Below are 20,314 nucleotides of genomic sequence, written 5' to 3'. Positions count from 1 at the left end.
TTGGGGTCTGAGTAATCCAGTTACTCCTGTAGGAGGACCAGTTATCCTTTGTGTGCCTCAGTTTCCCTGCCTGTAAATTGGGAATAATTATACGCATCGTCCACCTTAGGGGTGTGCCACGAGGTGATGTTTTTAGGGCACTGCCATAAACACGCTGATTCAGACTAGGCCTGGGGAGTCCACGGTACAATATTAATGATTTGTGTCCTTGGTTTTCTTTCCTCTCTCTCAGAAAATTCAGCAGCTGTCCGAAGGCTCCATGTTTGGCCATGGCTTGAAGCACCTTTTCCACAGCCGCCGGAGGTCCCGGGAGCGGGAGCACCAGAACTCCCAGGACTCGCTGCCGCCGCACTACGGGATGTCTGACCACGACTCCCCTGACGAGAAAGAACGCTCCCCGGAGATGCACCGGGTCTCCTACGCCATGTCCCTGCATGACCTCCCTGTGCGCCCCACTGCCTTCAACAGGGTGCTGCAGCAGATCCGCTCCCGCCCGTCCATCAAGAGAGGGACCAGCTTGCACAGCGGCAGCCGCCGGACCAAAAGCGGCTCCTTGGACCCCCAGAAAGGCAGCCCCCATCTCCTCCGGAAGGCTCCGCAGGACAGTAGCCTCACCGCCATACTGCATCAGCACCAGGGCCGGCCGAGGTCCTCCTCCACCACGGACACTGCCATCCTTCTGGCCGAGAGTGGAGCCGTGTACCTCCTCGCGGAGGAGTCGGAGTGCCTTGCTGACAAGGTAAGGCTGAACCGTGAAGGGACGTGAGGCTGGGTGCCCCAAGCTGGCTCATTGTGCAGGATCCAGTGGGGCCTAATTTCCACAATCCAATGGCCTCAGCTTTCATATGGGGGCAGCATCTCTGTTTCAAAGATGGGGAGGAGCAGCCTGCCCCATTTTAGGTATATGAGGTGCATCTCTCAGGCTCCAAGCACATTGTCAAGGTGGCTGCTTTAGGGCAAAGTTTGGTGCTCACGTTAGGACATGAGATTTTGCCAGATGGCTGTAATTGGCTCTGTCTCCCTAGATTTAACCCCTCTGGCTGCAGTCTGGACACTTAAGAGGTCCTGTCCTCAAGGTGCAGTTGCTCCTTGCTTGGGAAGTGAGCCGTGGAAGGAGTAGATGCCAGTCTACAGGGCCCAGCAGGAGCATGATAATTAAGGACTCAGGGAGTCGTATGCTGCAGCCACAAAAAAGGGCTCACCCTGCTCCACTACTTGCTTTTTGGGGAGCACCAGCGTTCCCTTGGAGGCAGCCCGTCCCTAAGCACATGCAAGGATGCTCTGCATGGGTTGGGTTAGTCTTTGCTCTCTCCCATGAGGCTGCTGTTTTGGAAAGCCCTTTGTGGGGCAGACGGTTTTCCCGCAAAGCAAGGTGACTCCTGGGAGGAGTTTGGTCATCTCCTATGGCTGTCAGTCAGGCCAGACTCAGCACAGAGGGATACTTGGAGAGAGTTGAGGAAGGAGGCAGAGGGGCCCGGGCTGAAAATGCACCATCCCTTGAGTCACACTGAGGACATCAAGGGGAAGTGAAATGTTTGGGCTCTGAGGAAATGTGATTCTCCGCCCCACACACAGGCTCACACTTCTTCACCGGTTACTGTTTGTCTGCAGAAGCCTGCCTGGGTTGACACCTTATCCAGCAGGCTTTACGTGCTATGCCCAGCCATTTCTCATAGCTCGCATAGTGGTCACTCAACTCACGTCAGACTGTGGGCACCTGCTTAATCCCGCAGTCCCTGGGTATGAGTATTCACGCCCATAAAGGGACCGTCACACGGCTGGTATCGCCTCCTGTTACTACCAGCATTGGTCTCCATGCTTATTTTTAACTCACAGCCCCCAAACCCTTTGCAGTCATTTGGTGCAATGTACTCGTGGCCTGGCCGGTTGTGGTCTTGTTTGGCAAGGTGTTTAGTTACAGGACACCCTTCTGCTCTGTGCGACAGCCACGCTGGCCCGCTGGAGTCGATGGGACCACAGGATGTAACTGAGACAGGCGGTGGCTGCATAATTACAGTCAGAGGTCTGTAGGTTGATTTGCAGAGTGAAATGGCCATGAGCTCTTCAACACACACCCTGCTGCTTGGTCCAGCCACTTGTATCTCTTGAGCATGAAGCTGGGGCTTTGCATAACTCCTCCGAGAAACCAGGCAGCATGCAAGGACTGATTCTGCACCTTCAACACCCACTGAAAATACTGAGCATTGAGGTCATTCAGTACCTTGCAGGATGGGGGCTTCGGCCTACTGACTCTGAAGCAGCTTCTGTGTCAGATGCACACCAAGAAGCAGACTTTTGCATTCAGTCGGCCTGCGTGCTGTGTTTCTGAGGGACCCATCACCTGGATGACTAGCCTGGATCGCACATACCAGTCATGGCTGCACCAGTAATGCCCAGATGAATAGTCCCTGATCTGCTGCTAACAGATACGCCGAAGGGACACTCTTGCCTCTGTCTGTTGGAAATAGGGTTTGTTAGCGTAAACACAAAACTGGTAGTGATCTCAGTAAGGGCACTGATTTCTTTGGAGCCGGACAATAATCTGGAGTAAACTTTTATCCTACCCTTTGGCCCAACAGCAAACACCCCAGGAGCTCAGAGGGGAGCATGCCCGTGTCATGAGAAGAGCTTACCTCCCTTTCCCCAGAACAGTGGTGCTGAATAAACCCACTTTGAATCTCCGCTGAGAAAGCAAATAGTTCAGCGAACACCTACTTGACATGCCAGGCTCATACCTCACAGCCGACTGTCTCCCCAGAGGTTCGGTCAGCAGCTTCCCAGTGGCCACGTGTGACAGGGCCCATCTGTCAGGTAGAGGAGCCTAAAGCACCTTTTGGAAAGGACACCTTTCCATCAGAGCCACGCAGAGGGAGAAGCACTGGTAATTATCCCAGCCTGTGAGATGAATTTTAATGCTAACTAAGCAGCTCACCCTCACTGAGCGAGCAGGCTGGCTTTGGTGGCTGCTGCACGTCTCTGGGTGAAATGAAGGTGAAGAATGTGCCTGAACGTATTCCCGGAGAAGGGATTTGGGGGAGGGAGAAACGGATCGTACAGAGAGCTGGGTAAATCCTGCCTAAGTTCTTTAGTAGCATCTCGGACCCAAACTGCTCAGACAGCAACAGCCCGGCTGGCTGTTTCACCTGAGCAATGCCACGGCATTTGACTGTAAAGCCATCTCTATATCCCCGCTGGCTTGTTTCTGGCTCCCCTCCCTAATTCACGGCAGTTTGTTCTGTGTTTAAGCCTTCCCATAAGACCGCTGTGGCAGGGAGGGGAGCAGAGAGAAAGGATGCAGTGATTTCCCATGCTGCCATTGATGGAAGATGCCTGTGAGACCATCCATCAGGTAGATGTTACACCTGTGGCAGCAGACAGCTCTCGAACAGGTGCTACAACTAACCCGTCATAGCCCCAAGGCAAGGAGCAGCATGGGCTACTGGGTCGGGCATTGTAGTCCTAGCTCTGCCACAGGCCTGCTGCGCGACCCTTTTGAGTTCCCTCCCAGCCATCCGCTCTTTAGATGCACACACATTGCATTGGGACAGTGTCTAACCACTGGGTGTTAGCACCCGGCTCAGTGTCGGTACCCAGCTCTCTCTGCACTGAGCCTTAATGGAGGCCGGGTCTCAGCTTCAGCCTCTTCTTGTGTGTGAGACAAAGAATAATACAGAGGAACCACAAAGCGAGAGTTTAACGTTGCTAGCAGCACAGAGCGGTGTCCCAGCAAAAGACCTACAACAAATTTCTGTCCAGAGAAATGGATCCAGCGTGGCCATACATGGGTCTGCGGTTAGTCAGGGTGACCTTGGAGTGTGAGTGGGACAAGAGGGACGGGGGACAAATTCACCGCCTCTCCGGGGCATCTGATCACTCGAGCAGAATTTGCAGTTGAGGACAGGATTTAAGTTGTCTGTATAACTGGGATGTGTCCTTTCTTTGGCCTGGGAGGATACCCTTAAAAATATTTTAAAGCAGCTGCACCCCCTCCACAACCACGGTCTTAGCGCTCACACAGAGCTCCGTAGACATTAACTAACCTCTGCGACTCTCTTTGTAGCCGTTTACAGGTGTGGAAACTGAGGCACTGAAAAACCGTTGTCTGTCCGAGGGCACACAGCAGGACAGTACAGAGTTGGGACGCAGCCGGTATCACAGCCCCCTGGTTTAACCACTAACCATTAACCATATTGCATCCAGGATCCAGAAACCCCAAACACAGCCCTCCCGGAGCTGGAATGGACCCAGGAGTCCTGGCTCCTAGACCCCTACTTTAACCACTAAACCATACTGCTTCCCAGCCTAAGGTGTTAAGCCTCCTGTTCCCCTGCTCTGACTCCCAGACATCGCCTCCCTCGCAGACTACGGGCTAGACCCCAGAAGTCCCAATTCCTGCCTCTAATCTTGGCTTTCCCGCTGCCTCGCTGTAAATGAACAGCTGCGTCTGCCCGTGGCAGGAGACCTGGAGCGCAACCGGCTCTTGCCAGGAGTCCAAGCTTGGAAAGACGTCAAGGATATCAGCCTGCTTACTTGCCTGGTGGGGGCTGGGAGAAGAAAGACCCATGTTTACAGCCAATTATTTCAACCATGAAATCCTGAGTCCCAGAGAGAGCTGTTGTTGCTATTACTGGTACTATTAGAGCAGCAGTGCCCCGGGGACCCCAATCAGGATCGAGGCCTGTTGTGCCAAGCCCTGTACCAGCAGTTGCTGACTCAAGGAACTTGCCAGTTACAAACGTGTTGCTTATTAGCTCTTAGTGTATCGTTAATGATTTCTTGTCGTCACCGGGAGGTGGGAGCTGCTACGTGGGGTGCATGTTGCATGAATCAATCCAGCGCCTCCTTGCTTTGGGATGACGATCCAGGTCCCCACCAAGGGCAGTGGGGAGGAAGAGGGTGCTGTGCTCCTAGGTCTGCCTGAGCAGAGGCTGTGCAGGAGTGCAGGTAACTGCGTGGGCTGAGTTGGGCCCCCTGCACTGAGCAGCAGTGAGCACGGATCCCATCACATGCCCATGCAGGGGGCTAGCACTGCACGGTGCAAGCTAGCCTTTTTAACAGACACCCCACAGCCTCTCCAAGCACCACTCCAATCCCTTGCCCCTGCCCACTCTGCTGCTCTGCTTTCTGCTCCCTGCCCTATCTGCCACGATGCTGCCTGTCCCCATCTCAGTCGGCTGCATGCTACACACAGAGGCTGCCCGTGCCTGTCTTGGAGATACGCGGTCTCGTGGGTGCTTAATGTGCCTTGCCTACAACTGTGGCAGGAGCCAGGATCAAACTGACAGGGGTAGGAGTTTGAGCCTCCGGCTTCCCAGCTCTCCAGCTGGATCGAAAACTTTCCTGAAGGCTTTTCAGCCCAGATCGGCAGTGAACGCAGCTGGCTAAAATATGCAGACAGGGTAAGCGGCTGCAAATCAGTGCTGTCCGAAGTGATTTTTAAGTGTCTCTGCACGTGGCTAATGGAGAGGATGATATTTCCCTCTAGCACTTAGCCGTGTTCATTCTGAAACTGTTCGGCGCGCCGAGGACAAAGTGCGGCTGCCGCGGTAAATGACACGTGCCTGCTACGGGGCAGCGGCTTCCAGCTCTGTTGCTCCTGGGCGACTGGACGGAGAAGATGAGATTATTGTTCACTCTGTTGTCAGCTGTTGCCCGGTGCCCTGGACTTTTGCTACAGGGAGCCTCAGTTCGGAGCTGATCGAGGGGCTCGGGTGAAGTGGCTTTGGTGATCTTCACTGAACCCTGGGCCTCGTGCTCATGCCCAAAAGGCTGCGCACTCTCCCAGCAGCGCTGCTGACTCCCTTGATGCCACAGCTCTCAAAAATCAGATGCTTGGCTTAAAAAATCACGCATTTGAGGTTCGTTTTCTTTGCCTTTTGGGTCTTAAGACTTTAGGATTCCTGATTTTTTTTTTTTTTTTTTTTTTTTTTTTTAACTTTCCCCCGCAGCCCTGAGGACTGAAACCAGGCTATTTGCATGAAACAAGAATTGAGATTCTCAGGAGCCACAAGTACCCCAGGAGCTGGTGCTTTAAGGGGAAGACCTGATATTTCAAGACTCACAGGAACATTGCAAGAATGTGATGGTTTGTCACTTGTCCTCAGGAAGAGCCAATTACTTCCCTGCTATTGCATGGGCAAGGTATTGCCAGTGCCTTCAACGCCCTGCCTTCTTACCTGGGGCACCTTGTGGGTGTTCCTAGTGCTTCTGGTTTTGCACTTCATAGTGGTCAAGTAGGACGGTCTGGTAGGACTGAGGTGGACTTGCAGAGCTGTGCAGGGTTCCCAGGCTTGGGAATGTGGGGGTCTTTGCAGACTTGAGTGGAGGGAGATCATGGTGGATAGGGCTGGAAGGTGATGGGGTGACAGAGGCACCTGGGTTGAGCTGCTTTGGTAGAGCTGGAGAAGGCAGCAAGCCCGAGGTGAGCTGCTTTGTGAGTCCAGGGCTTGAGGAATGGGAGCTGTAAGTCAGGAGGATAAAGGTGCATTGGCAGAACCGGGGGTAGGTGGGGGTGGAGTAACAGGGGCTGCAGGTGTCCTGGGGAAGTGCTCAGCAGGAGCTGTTTGCACTCTGCCCTGTCCTTGTCCTGCTGTCCTTGTCTTGTAAGCAGCAATAGAGCATGCACAAGCCTCAGGGAAATTCACCACTATGACAAAAAAGTGGCCTTTCCCAGAGAGCTTTGCATGTACAATCCCATAGCCTGGCAAAGTCCCCAAGAGGAACTAATAGTTCCCGGGCTCTAAAACACAGTGCTTTGTTCATCTTCATGACCCAGATCCCTTTGCTGATGGATGGAAAAGCAGCTTCACCTGCTTGAATGGTAGTTGGAGAGCTCAGGTGACAGCCTCCCGTTTCACGCCGATACCATTCATCAGCTCGGTGACCTCCTGGCAGCCTGATTTATGCAGGCAGGAGAAAAGGATCCAGGGTAGTGGGACAGATGGATCTCAACAGGCTGTGATTGTTCCCATACAGCCTGAAATGAATTCCTCTCTCTGCCACACTGAGGCTTTGAGGAGCGAAATATGACCTGGGCCCTTTTGTTGCCTTGTGAGGCAATGGAAATAATACCGACAGAGTCATTTCTTTTCTACTGTCTGCACTTGTTTTTTTCTATTTATATACCTAGAGCTGCAATAGAAACTATCACTCTAGGAACATGTGTCCAGAAATGCATAAGAGACGCACACAACTATGTCTATGCATACAAACCCCTGTGCACGCACCGTCAGAGACATACATGCAGAGCCTATCACACAGTCAGGGACACAGCGACAGACACGCAGTCACACACAGAGCTAGACATAGAAGCAGGCTGACAGATACAGGAGTCATACAGGCCTCCAGAGACTGGCACATATGCCTAGATATAGGTATGCCCTCCTCATACACACCTGTACATGTTTAGGATCATAGTGGAAAGGACCTCCCAAAGTCATCGAATCCAGCCCCTTGCTCAAGGCAGGATCATCTCTGACTAAACCAGCTTAGGCAAGTTTCTGTCCAACCTGCTTTTGAAAACTTCCAAGGATGGAGACTCTGCAGTTTCTCTAGGTAGCTTGTTCCAACGTAGCCCATGTCCACAGTCACACACACACACACACACAGAGTCATACTGCTAATGCATAACACACTTATAGACATACTTGCCAACACACGTCTGTCCACAGACTGTTGCAGGCATGCTAAATGCACCAACTTGACTCAGCCCGAGTGGTATAAGGAGATGTTACTGGACAGGACAGTCCGGTGCAGAAGCAGATGTAGCTAAGCAAGGCCCTTTCTGCTGATCTAAAGACTCCTTAGGCTGTTTAGAAAATGGCCTAGCAGTCTCAGGGCCCTGGGACCAAAGGCTCTTTTCTCTCTCTCTATCTGAGAGCAGAATCTGGCCTTTGTGCTGGTCTTGGATTTGGTCCGTGATGAAGAACCCAGCCCTGCTGACCCCAGTTGCCTTTAAGGGCGTGTAATCCAAACTGTGGCATACACAGACGCATCAGAGCCTGGAAACAAAGTGGGGCTTGTGTCAGCTGATAAGGCTGCATAAACCGGCACAAAAAGCAGATGAATAATTAAATGGTCAAGACAAAGAAAAATAAGATAAGAGGTGATAATGCAGATGAGAGGCCTTCTTAGGGCAATGGAAAAAAAAAAAGGTTGTTCTAGAAAGACAAGAGCGCTGTAATATTAACTCTATTGTGTCATACTATTTTTCCGTAGCCTTAGGAGTGGGGGAAAAATGAATCCAGGGCCTTTTTCTGTAGTGATTTCTTTTGTGCTGTTAAGGCACAAGCAGGAAATTGGCTGGTCCTCCCTGTGTGATGCAGTCTGAAGTGCTGTTCAGGTCTGTGTATGGTCAGGGCCTATGTATGTTCCAGTGGTGGTGAAAGGGTTAATGTATAAGGCCCATATATTTACTATATTATAGTCTATTCCTTTACTTCCGCATCCTAACGCATGTACAGGTGCACTGATGCGTACACACATGCGCACACAGACATTTATATGTGCACACATATGGGCACTTACACTCGACGGATGCAAGCGCATAAGGTACTTCGGCATACACACACACAAGCATACGCACCCGTGTGTGTGTCCACTGTACAAACACACCTGGCACTGGGATATGAATAGCCTCTTTACCAACACCATCCTGCCAGGTAGGTAGGAAGCCAGTGCTGCCCTGGGCTAGCAGCTCCCTGAGCTTGGAGAGCTTCTTCCCGAGGGTTATATAGTGCAGGTGAGAGCTCCTCTGTCTCTCACACTCCTGCACATGACCTTGGCTGCCCTTGCTGACTATGATGGAGTGTGGCATGGAAGGTATTTGACTCTCCCAGGAGGAGAACCCCTTCCACGTGCTTCTCCAAGCATGTGTCTGTCTGCTGGGGGTTAAAATAAGCTCCCCAGAAGGAGTGGTTTCCCAGGGGGGCCGTTAGCAGGAGAGGGGCAGGCTGAGTGAGAACAAACCACAACTCCCTGGAGCAGGGACTGTGGCCTGGCTCTGTGGTTGTGTTGCATCAAATATAGTGGGCCTGCTCCATGCTACCACGTGGGTATGATTACAAAAGGCAACTATCCATAGAGGAACAGAGGCCCATGGAGTGGGAGATCCAGGGCCTGGTCTTCTCCTGCTTTGCTTTTGTGCCACCCGCTCCAATTTTGCAGTGCAGGTGTAAAATGCTACCAGTTTTGAATGAGGATGTTGTGTACCCGCATTAAGGGAAGGAAGGGGCAAGGCAGGCAAGAACTGGATGCTAAATGTGGCATCTGGAAGAGCTGCTGTGTGGTCCCCGCCAGGCATTTATTTACCACTAGAGCTGCTCTTGGGTGAAGGAGAGGGAAGAAAATCTTCCATATCAGTAGAAATTGCCCCAGAGAAATCCCCTTTCCCTTGCACATTGGAATAGGGCAGTAGGCAATAACCACCACCATCATTTTCTTTTCCCTATGGGCAGCCACACTCTCATGTACTTTCTCTCCCTCTCGTCATTCAGGACAATTTTCTTGCCATTTTCCAGTTGGTCTAATAAAAGGTATAATTTTGGAACCAAGAGTTCTAGTTTTTTGTATATCCAGAAAGGTGCTCATTTACCCTTAAGCCAAGAGGATCGAGGCAGGCATTTATTCTGGGCAGTCACTCTGAGGCCACTAATTTGCAGTTGTTCACTGGCTAGATTCATAGCTGTAATCATACCGCTGGCTGCGGCCTGGGAGAGTGCAATGACTGGTGTCTGGGAGCCAGAAATATTCCCATGGAGGACGTCTGTCTTGTGTGGAGTTTGCCAAAGCGCGGTCCCTTCGTTGGGGCTATAAATCAAGGCAGGGTTGTTAGCTATTCAGAATGCAGGTGCTGCCTGCGGCCGCTCAGCATGATTAAAACGTTTTGTGCTCGCAGACTATTGAAAATCAATAGCGAAGCTGCACTTTGCAGGTTAAAGCACACCCTGCTTACTAGCTGGAGAAAACCCCCACCAGCCCTGCTTTGTAACCCCCTAAACCACTCTGCTTCCTTCTCCCGAGCACTTACAGAAAAAGAGAACAACAGCACTTCCCTTTTGCAATCACACTTAGCACAAGTGGGGGAAATTCCCTCCATGGCATAGCAGCACAGACCATAGGCATCAATTAAGCCCCACATATTCTCCGTTTGGACGTAGGCCATAAGTGACCCATAGGCTTCTTGTCTTGTCATCTGCACAGGGATAAAGTCACCTATTTTGGCATCTGTTATTACCACAGAGCTGTGTCATCACCCTCATTTTTATGGGAAAATCTAGGAGGCACAGGACCATGTCTTGGACTGTCCTGATGAGATGTACAGCAAGATTTGGCCCACGGAGGTCCTCACCCTGCTCCATGTCTTGTCATGTTGGTACCAGCAACTGATGGAAGTGGTGAAAGCTGTCACTCCAAGTTATCTCTGAGTCACGGGGAGTTTCCGTTTCTGCTGCTCTGTTTTGAGTCATTTGTTTTGCTCTGGAGGGACATGTTTCATGGTGAGCGACAGGCCGGGGGCATTCAAATGGGGTTAAAATCACATGACTATAAAATGGTCTCGTCTTACTCAACATATTTGCTTCTGCGCAGTGTGTCTGTCTCGCATCTGTTTTGCCTGCTTGCACAACAAGCTTTTATTATTAGTCTTGTAGGCACTAGTGCATCTGCAGGAGAGCGAGGCAGATTCGGGTCTGGGTTATAACATCACCAGGAAGACTTCCAGTTAGGCATTCACTGCCAAATGCTTGCTAACTGTGTTTTAGAAGCCACAGCATGGAGCCAGGGCTCAGGGTCCTTGAATTTTGCTCACAGCTCTGCTGCTGATGTGCTAGGAGACGTTGAACGAGTCTCGTAGCACATTTGTGCAGCTTCATCTCCTTCATGCCTCTTCATAGGTCTTGACTATTTAGATCCCAAGCTCTTTATCTGGAGCAGAGGCTGCCTCTTAGAGCTGCTCTCTTTGTACCCAACCTAATCTTGGTTATGGCTTTTAGATGCAATTGGAGTACAAAGAAAAATACTAGGGAGAACATAAAGGGCAGAAAGGACCCAGCTGGGATTACAGGTCCTCGGTGTAGTCACACTGACGGCTCTGAATTACAGTGAGGACCTGTAGTCCCTAGCTGGTCTAGGACCGGGGGATGCAAAGATCACTGTAGTTTGTAAGCTCATCAGGGCAGAGCCAGCCTTGGGTTTGTGCAGCACCTAGCGCAGCGTGATCCTAGGCCATGGCAGGGGCTCCCAGGCAGTACACACATAACACAGCAGCAACAACAGCAATCATAATAGCAATCATCATAAACCATATCTCTGCCTGAGCTGAGCACCTAACCCTGGGGATTTTAACACCCAAAGAGAGAGCGAAGCCTTGTAAACAGCGCTGGGATGGAACGAGTGCAGGGTGTACTTAGTGCCAATGAATCAGACAGCAGGCTGATTGCAGCTGTAGCGAGGGGGCTGTGACCACGCTGTCAGTCTTCATCCTGTCTCTTCTCAGCGAGGCCTGTTGCCTTTGTGCCTTGTGCATTGGGGCAATCTAGTATGATAGGGCCTCGTGTTTGCCACCGTTTCTTGCTGGTGCCAGACCAGATGCCTGACGGAAGCTACTGATGGTCATAGGGCTCGAAGGGACCTCACAAGGTCATGTAGTCTAGCCCCCTGCTCAAGTCAGGATCAACCCTGTCTAAACCATCCCAGCCAAGTGTCTGTCCAACCTGCTGTTGAATATTTCTAAGGATGGAGATGCCACAAAAGTGCTTATCACCTTCTTCTCCAAGCTGCTGTTTGACAAACCCTACTTTATGGCATTACCTTGGCTGCTGACTGCTCTATGAGGCTGCTGTGGATATTAATTTATGCAAATGCCTCGGGCTCTCTTCTTACCTGGCTTTCTCCCTATTCTCCTTCTTGTTGGTTTATTCATGTAGGACATGATCCAGCAAAACACCCGAGCACATGCTTAATTTAACGGTAAGTAGCTGGTTCCACAGAAATCACTTCGCCTATTGGTACTTCTGTGTCTCCTTATGCAAAGCAGGGATGCTAATCGCAGTCTGTCTGCCACAGATAGCTGGAGGGCTCGGGTGTTTCCACTTAAGGTCATGCTTAAGAGCCACATGTGTAGGTGTAGGTTCCCAACACTGCAGACAGGAGTCTAGTGGGCTTAGCAAAAACCCTCTGGCACTTAACTCCCTTTTTAAAACCTGCACTGGGTGCCTCCCTGCGTCTTTAGGCACATAAACATCTTTCACAGTCAGGCCTCATTTGTTTTGATGGATCGGGCCCTATTGGGCATTGTCTGAATCACCGAGTACCATCTCTGTAGAGTGAAGGGAGCTGGTTTTGTGCCTTCTGTACCATACCGAGTCCAATAGGGTGGGGCAAAAATATGAATCCTACTTTATTTAGAAATCCGATTACCCACAAGGCAGACAGGTCCCTATTATCACCGCCATCTAGTACATGGGGAAACTGAGGCATTTGGAAGTGATTGGATGCATCAGTATAGACAAGCTCCCATTAACCCCCTGTGGTGCCAGCAGGGCCAGTCCTACCTGCTGTCTGCCCCTGGGCCTCACCCCTGGGCTTTGCCTGGCTTTCTGAATCTGCCCTATGGGAGGCCCATGTGGATTCTCCCCAAGCCTGGTGCTTGACAGCTGATCACAGTCCTGATGTAAGAAGAAGGGTTTCACCCAGGAATTTCCTACTGAATCTTGAGTTCATTGCATAATGGCTTAAAAGAGAGAGCTGGCTTAGTCTCTTATATAAGTGTTCAGCCTCAGCAAGAGCTCTTGGAGCAGCCACCGATACGTATTTTTAATGAAATTCCCACTTCCCGTTACCAAATTGCATTTGAGGCCCTTCTGCATTAAAAAAACGCCTGTCTGTTCCCTGGCAGCCCGGCTGCAGCAGCTTTGACACAGAACTCCCTCTAACGGTAACTGAATTCTTTGCAGGGGGTTTGGTTGCAGCCGTGTCTATGTCTAAGGACACAGGCAGACCAGGTTCTTTGGGTAAATGTAGTATCTTTTATTAGACCAACTAAATAGTTGGAAAAATTGTCCTTTGCAAGCTTTCGGGTACAAAGCTGAAGAACGGTGTTTGTACCCGAACGCTTGCAAAGAGCAACTATTTAGTTGGTCTAATAAAAGATATCACATCTACCCAAAGAACCTTGTCTGGCAAAATTCTTTGCACGTATTAATATCCTGAAATCCCACAAGCGTCCTGCTTAATTGTTGGCCATTTGGAAAGAGGGAGCTGGCTGCAATGAGGATTTTTATGCAGGCTCAAAGATCTGGGTCTGTGTTACACGCATCACAGATCCCTGGGGGATAGGTTACTGAGATGAACTGTTTGGATGAGTCATTAGACCAAGAGAACTGGGATCCCGGTTCCTGTTTCAAATTCGGAGATGCTGCGTAACTTAGAGAAGTCCCCCAACCTCCCTGCACCCCAGTTTAAGATAGGGATAATATTTAGCATAATATATGGCACTGACACTTGTCTTAAGAGCTGAATTGAAATCATCAAGCTGCCTGGGGGTGGTACCAGTTTTTAATCCCAGCTGGCCTGGGCTGGATTCAGACCAGTGACCTGGAGGTAAAAGGCACATAGCTTAACACATCACCAGACACCTGAACCATCCAGTGCTTGGGAAATTACTGTTCTAAAATTGAAGTAAACCTTTGCCATTCCTAACATCAGGGATTCACACTAGCAAGGCAAAGACCTCCAGGGAGCTCCTTCTGATTGTCTCTGCGGGTGCTTTACCTGAACTTAGTTTTCTGCTGTTTTGTCCCGTCTAGAAAAACAGACCAAATGCTACACATGGGGTAATTACAGAACGAGATAGGGAACTCTTGCCTGGCTCATTGGAAACAGTGTCTGACATTGTGCTGTTTCCCAGTGGGTTTTGCTCTGAAGTCTCCAGGGAGATGACATGTTATTGCAAAAAGATGCAGAGACTCTTCACTCTTATCTACTAGCGAGGCAGCAAGCATCTTTGTGAGCTCCTTTCCAGGTCGATGGGCAGGCAGATCCGCTCCCTTCTCCCTGCAGCCCTCAATTGCGGATGCTCCCGTTACAACTGTCTCAGTCAGAGTCCCCGGGGCTGCTCTAGACTCCTTGCATTTGACGCTGATTTGTGGGACTTGACAAGGCTGGCATGAAGCTGGACTTGCGGCAGGAGCAGGATGTTCCTTGTGCCGTTCCTATTTTGGGGCATTGCAGTGGGTCCAAGCTGGACAGGGGAGCCGTGAGCTGAAACTGGCCAAGCCCTTTTCATTCATGAGCTGCAGCTGGTTTCCCAGCAGCGCGGTCTTTGGGCTTCCCACCCACCGGTCTTGACGAGGTTTCCTCTGAGCAGGCCGGCTATTAAGGCATCCCCTTTTTCATGCTGCTCCCTCTTCTGGTCCCCAAACAGAGCCTTTAGTATCCCCAATAAAAGCAACTCAGATACCTGCTAGATCAGCTCAGTCTTACAGCAGCTTTGCACCTATGGACTGTATTAGTGCCTGGGATCCTAGAGGTAGGTCTCCTCCTGGTCCACCCCGCCGTGTACCTATAACACGAGCTGCACACAAAGGGTCGTGGGAGCTGCCTGTTGGCCCTGTGCTACCATTGCACAAGGGAGTCCCTCTGGAAGCTTATTACAATGTGTAGTTGGTCTTTCTGTACAGATGGAGCCCAAAGAGGACTAGGATCTAGCCCCTAGTGATTGTGATTCAGCTATGTTGGCTCTGTGTAGCCATCGTCCAGGCAGGGAGAACCGGCTGGGGACTGGATGTTGGGGGAAGCTTCTTGGGGCATTATTGCTGTCCCCCTGCACCTCCTTGCAGTTGCTGGGCAGGTGAGAAAGCAGGCGTGAGGAGCAGATGGTGCACCTGCATCTCACATGTGTCAGCTCAGGACTGCAATGCATTAGGCTCCTGGTGGTAAATGCATCTCTCCCCAGACAGAAAGGTACCTGGGGCCAGCAGGCAGAGCTGCTGCTCCTCCACTGGGCACTCTCCCTTCCGTAGCTAGGTTTGGCAGCATCAGGGGAGTGGATTGCAGCCTTCTTGTGCGGAAAAGAGACCGGGGAAGAGAAAATGGCATAGTTACACGTGGCCTAGGTGCACGTGCCCATGTGGATGTGGAGTCTTTGGGGGCATCTGCATGGCACACACAATGGCATAGCCGGTAGAGAGGGTTGCAGGTGGGGGACCAGGAGGTGGGTGGGGTTTCCATGGAGTTCTACTGATTTACACCAACTGATTTACACCAACTGCCCTTGTGCGTGGCCTGTTTAGTCTGTGTGTTTATATGGCTTATATGTCTGTGAGGCGTGGGTGGTCTGAGTACAACACGGGCATGTGCATGCATGTAGCGTGCTTTGTATGCACACGTGTGCATTCCTGTATGATGCACGCCCATGCCAACAAAAGCACAAGGAGTGTGCACAGACAGTACCAAGAGCAGCCAGTCAACCTCTACCACCAGAGCCCTGCCTGGGGAAGGGCATGCTGGCACATCCCCTGGGTGTGTCTATGCCAGCAGGAACAGAGCATTAAGCACAGGGGATCGGATCATCCCGGGGCAGGGGGTTGGACTCAGGGATCTAATAGGTCCCTTCCGCCCCTAAAATCTATGAATCTATGAATCACGGGACCTTGAAATCGGATCTCTTGCCTCTAACCACAGCCAGTGTCTCTGGTGACAGAAGAAGATGCTCTCCTGCCTAGCCATGGCATAGCTCCCTCTGTGCCTTCCTAGCACGTGTGCAGTGGAGGAGGACCAGGGTAGGAGGCAGCTGCCCATGTGCAAGAGAGATGCGGATGCTCACCATGCTGTGAGGAGGGACACCTTCCCCAGCCTGTGGGGCTAAAGCCAGCAGGGGCTGAGGATCTGAACAGGGCCATGGATTTGCTGTCCGCACTTTCCCAAAGTGTGGTGGCAGCAGGCACCATGTGGGGGGCGGGGGGGAGCGGTCAGGCCATGGTGGTGGGAGCTCTGCAGAAAGCTTTTGCATTATCTCACTAATCTCGCCTTGGTGACCTGCCAGGCCTTCCTGGGAGAGGCTGACAGAAGGGGATTACCCTGCGGAGGCCCCCGCGGCAGAGCCCCCCTCTCGCTGGGCATCTGGGCTGGGGGAGGGATGCAGAGCCTTGGTGCTCGGCAGGCCGGGTCTAATCCTCCCTGGCCGGCGCTCAGACGGGATCATTCGCTGGCGCTGTCAGATCAGCAGCAGCACCGAGGCAGATCGGCAGGGTCCTGCAGGGCTGCAGCATCCATGTGAAGCTGAAGGGATCCCAGTCCCGAGGGGCTGCCAGATCAGGGGGTCCAGGCCAGATCGGTACATGGTGCAGCTCGGGGACTGGACGAACGGGCACCTGGGACTTCACTGCTCTCCTCTCCCCGCAAGATGGTCCATACCCAGGTGAGATCCTTTGTTTTTTTTACTAATCCTGCCCCACAGTCCCAAGAGGAAAGCAGGACTCCTCTGGTCCACCTGCCTGGTGTCTGGGCTCCTTGCACGTTGTCCAGCTGCGCCCCATGTTAACCTGCATGTTGGGCAGGAGAGAGCGTGGGATGGGCTCCAGGGAGCCCTTCCACAGGGGCCTTGTGCAAAGAGGCTGGTGGTGGAGGTGGCATCTGAGTGGTGCAGGAGCTAGCAAGGGGCTATAAAGCTTTCTGCTGCTAAGGTGCTGGTCAATGCAACCCAAACTGCTTGTTTCTTGCCACTCTCGATCCTGTTTCTAAGGGAATCCCAGCATCATGCGTGCAGAAGAGGGAGGCTGGACAGATGTCCAGCAAAAGGAAACAATATGCTGGATGAGGGAAGGGAAGCTCTGCTTAGAGCTTTTGCTGTTGCACAAGCCAAGAGATAATGCTGCGGGGTCCCACAGAGTGGTGGGGAAGAGGGAAAAGTGAGGTAACGGTGGCATCTTTTGCTTCAGAGGCACCTCGAAGGAGACAGAGGGGTTGGCTGGAATGTTTCACCTTGGTAGCTGGCAGTCGGAAAGAGGGGCAGTTGCTCGTCCCAAGTAAAAGACCTCTTATCGTTCATCTGTTCTTTGCACCACAGCGACTCGGCCTCTTCCTCTTGGAGATTGCTTCTGCTGCACTTCTGCAGCAGGTCCGGGATGACTAAATGGAGCATCTCCTGTCACTGCCATGGCAGCAGCTGGCAGAACTGCTGTGGGGGCATGGTAGGATGTTCTCCCACTAGGTCGGGGGTCTGGTTTGCCTCACTTTCACGAGATGCTCTCAGGGGGAGGAAATCAGGTGAGATTGGCTGTTTTCAAGAGGTCTCTGCTGGCCTTGGCTTTATCCTGGTCAGACTTGCCAGTCTAGCGCCACAGGGTTTGCATCACTTTGGCCCCTGAGTGCATGCCCCTTCTACTTTTGCATCCAACTAGAAAACAGGGCTACTTCAGGAGGATCAGAGCAGGGAGGATTTGAAGCACAGACTCCTTATATTCACAGGTGCATAGTCAGCAGCAGGCTCAAAGGATTAGGTGCGTGAGACCCAGTCACGTGGACCCATGCACCGCGTGGAAGTGGTTCCTCCCCCAAAGAGGTCTGCACTGCTGGTGGACAACCGTCGTCCATAACTCCCGGGGTCGCTAGATGGCATTGTTCCTACATGGTTCTCCAGATCAGGGCTGTGAGGGGCATGCACAAGGCTGGCTACTTTCAGTTGTTTCAGCAGAGCTTGAGCTGGAGACGTGGGTGCTTTGGTGATGCATGTGCTTCTGACTGTGCCTGTAGGCTGGAAGACCTGGGGTACAAACAGGGCTGCTCTCCTGTATACCGGCCCCATGTCACTCTAGCTTTCAGTCCCCAGAGAAATGACAGTCTGAGGGTTCACTGTGGTGCCTTCATCCCCCGCCTTGCAACATCCACATCCCCCCCCGGCCCAAGCTGCACTGGCCTGGCTGCCTGGAGGAAGGACATGCACAAAGTCTGCCTACACCTACCCGATGGATTTTCTCGGAGAAGAGACAACAGGGGCACAGGCTTTCTTGGAGGCTTCTCACCCCAAGCCAAGAGGAAACAGCAACGTGAGAATGGCAGCAGGGCAGTGAGGGAAAGGAAAGACCACAGGAATACACAGTCAGGTTGCTGCTCCTGCTTGCCCCCAGACGGACCCTTGCACTACGAACACCGCTCCACGGCCAATGCCTCTGTCGCCGACACCACCGATGCCCAGTGACTTGAGCACGGTGGCTCTAGACTGACACCCACGTGACTGAGAGCAGAATCAGTGCCTCTATCTTCAGGGTAAACCTTCCCAGCAGCAAAAGGCATTTGGGGGGGGGGTCAAAGAAGGAACCGGGATAAAAGACCCCACTTATACGATAAGTGTGTGTGTACAAGGCACCATCTTTCAATATGTGTGTGTGTGTGTACAGCACCTAGCACAGCTGTCCTGGGCCCTCATGGTGGCCTCGAGGTGCCACCAGAGCACCACGAGGCAGCTCAGTTAGGAGCCCCATGGAGGCTGTGGTATGGAGGTCAGGTGAAGCAAGGTGGTTGTGCAGAATAAAGGCACCCAGGGGCCCATGGTTGTGTTGCAGGGGGAGCCGGGAAGCTGTGGGCAGTCAGTCACAGCATCGCTGCGGGTTTGGTCAGGCCTGGTTCGGCACATTGAAATGCTTCTGCTGGGCCGCCCAGTACGGCTGCCTGTTTTGACAGGGAAAAATGACTGTAAGAGAAGTGACAGCACCAGCTGGTGTCTCGTCTCCCCCCCACTCCCCACAGCCTTACCTCCATGCTTTGCTCATTAGACATACCAGAGAGGAGCGGGTTCACACCACATATCAGCTTCTGTGCAGTGGGCAAGATCCATCTCTGGATGGTCATGAGCCACATTTATCCCTTGTCTCTGTGGCTGGCAAAAGCGTTATGCCACAGCAGCAGGGGTGGGGAGTTTCATCCGGGATATCTCACATGTCAATGGCTTGCAGAGCATCTCAGATGGACACGATGCCTGTGCATGACGGGCACCTCATCCAGCGCTGAAGGGCTTTGGGGTAAAGGATCGTGGCGTGTTTTGATTGCAGCAAGCAGATGGCAGCGGGGTGCCGTTGTGGTCCTTGTTCAGGCTACCCCACACAAGTGCTGCCTCCTCAGTGCTCCCCTCCGGACCCCATCTCTTTTGGGCAGTCCCCCTTCTGCTTTATTCGCATCGCCTCGGATATAACGCAGGCTGTCATCTTCTCTTGCTTGTTTGCTCCCCAATCTGCTTCCAGAGTCTCCCTCCCAGCTGCTGTCTCTGTGCCTGTCCGTGTGTAAAGGATTTCTCCTCGCTCCCCTCGCACCGTGTCCCCTTGTGACAGTCATCTCCTGTAGTAAAGCAGTGGCCAGACCTCCCTTGAAGTCCTGTCCCTTTCCAGGGCATCAAGGTTTGAAACCTGTGGCAACCTCACCAGCCGGGGCTGACATTGAACCAAGCCTGACATCCTTCTATATGCAAGCAGGCTGGCTCAGTGAGCCCTCAGGCTCCCAGTATGGGCCTGTGTGAAGTTTATACCCCTTGTCACACTCGTATGGCTGCTCAGCGTTGGCGGGAAGCTGAAGTGTCCTATGACTTCTGTGTGGCCAGTGGGAAGACTGCAACATTGAATTCAGGCTATGGATGCACAGTAGCACAAGGGTCTTGCATATGAAACCTTGGAGGGACAACAAGAAATTGTTTTTTAGATATATTGGGAGTAAAAGGAAGGCCCAGGGAGGAATAGGACCCCTGCTAAATGGGCAGAAACAACTGGTGACGGACAGAGGGGACAAGGCTGAACTCCTCAACGAGTTCTTTGCCTCAGTGTTCCTAAGCGAGGGGCACGACAAGGCTCTCACTGGGGTTGTAGAGAGGCAGCAGCAAGGCGCCAGACTGCCACGCGTAGACCCTGAGATGGTGCAGAGTCAGTTGGAAGAAGTGGATGCCTTTAAGTCGGCAGGCCCGGATGAGCTCCATCCGAGGGTGCTGAAGGCACTGGCCGACATCGTTGCAGAGCCACTGGCGGGAATTATTTGAAAGCTCGTGGCGCACGGACCAAGTCCCGGAGGACTGGAAAAGGGCCAATGTGGTCCCCATTTTCAAGAAGGGGAGGAAGGAGGACCCGGGCAACTATAGACCAGTCAGTCTCACCTCCATCCTTGGCAAAGTCTTGCAAAAATTATCAAGGCTCACATTTGTGAGAGCCCGGCAGGACAAATTATGCTGAGGGGAAACCAGCACGGGTTCGTGGCAGGCAGATAATGCCTGACCAATCTAGTCTCTTTTTATGACCAGGTTACGAAACGCCTGGACACAGGAGGAGGGATGGATGTC

At 52.3% G+C, this 20,314-nt stretch overlaps 1 protein-coding gene across 4 annotated transcripts in view; it reads left to right on the top strand.

Annotated features, from left to right (window-relative positions):
• The window catches only part of TMCC2 (transmembrane and coiled-coil domain family 2), a 74,798-nt gene that overhangs the window by 14,531 nt on the left and 39,953 nt on the right, over window positions 1–20,314 (top strand). For all 4 annotated transcript variants that reach the window (XR_003094322.1, XM_025205463.1, XM_006024764.3 and 1 more), the window contains exon 2: window positions 233–739. Coding sequence is in view for 3 of the 4 variants with exons in the window: in XM_025205463.1 (XP_025061248.1) it covers window positions 233–739 (507 nt within the window). In the remaining variant the exon portion in view is untranslated. The remainder of the gene's footprint in view (window positions 1–232; window positions 740–20,314) is intronic.

This window comes from Alligator sinensis, unplaced genomic scaffold, assembly GCF_000455745.1.
Source record: "Alligator sinensis unplaced genomic scaffold, ASM45574v1 scaffold1322_1, whole genome shotgun sequence".
Classification (NCBI taxonomy): Eukaryota; Metazoa; Chordata; order Crocodylia; family Alligatoridae; genus Alligator; species Alligator sinensis.
Note: the sequence above shows the minus strand (reverse complement) of the source record. Positions and strands in the feature narration are given on the sequence as shown.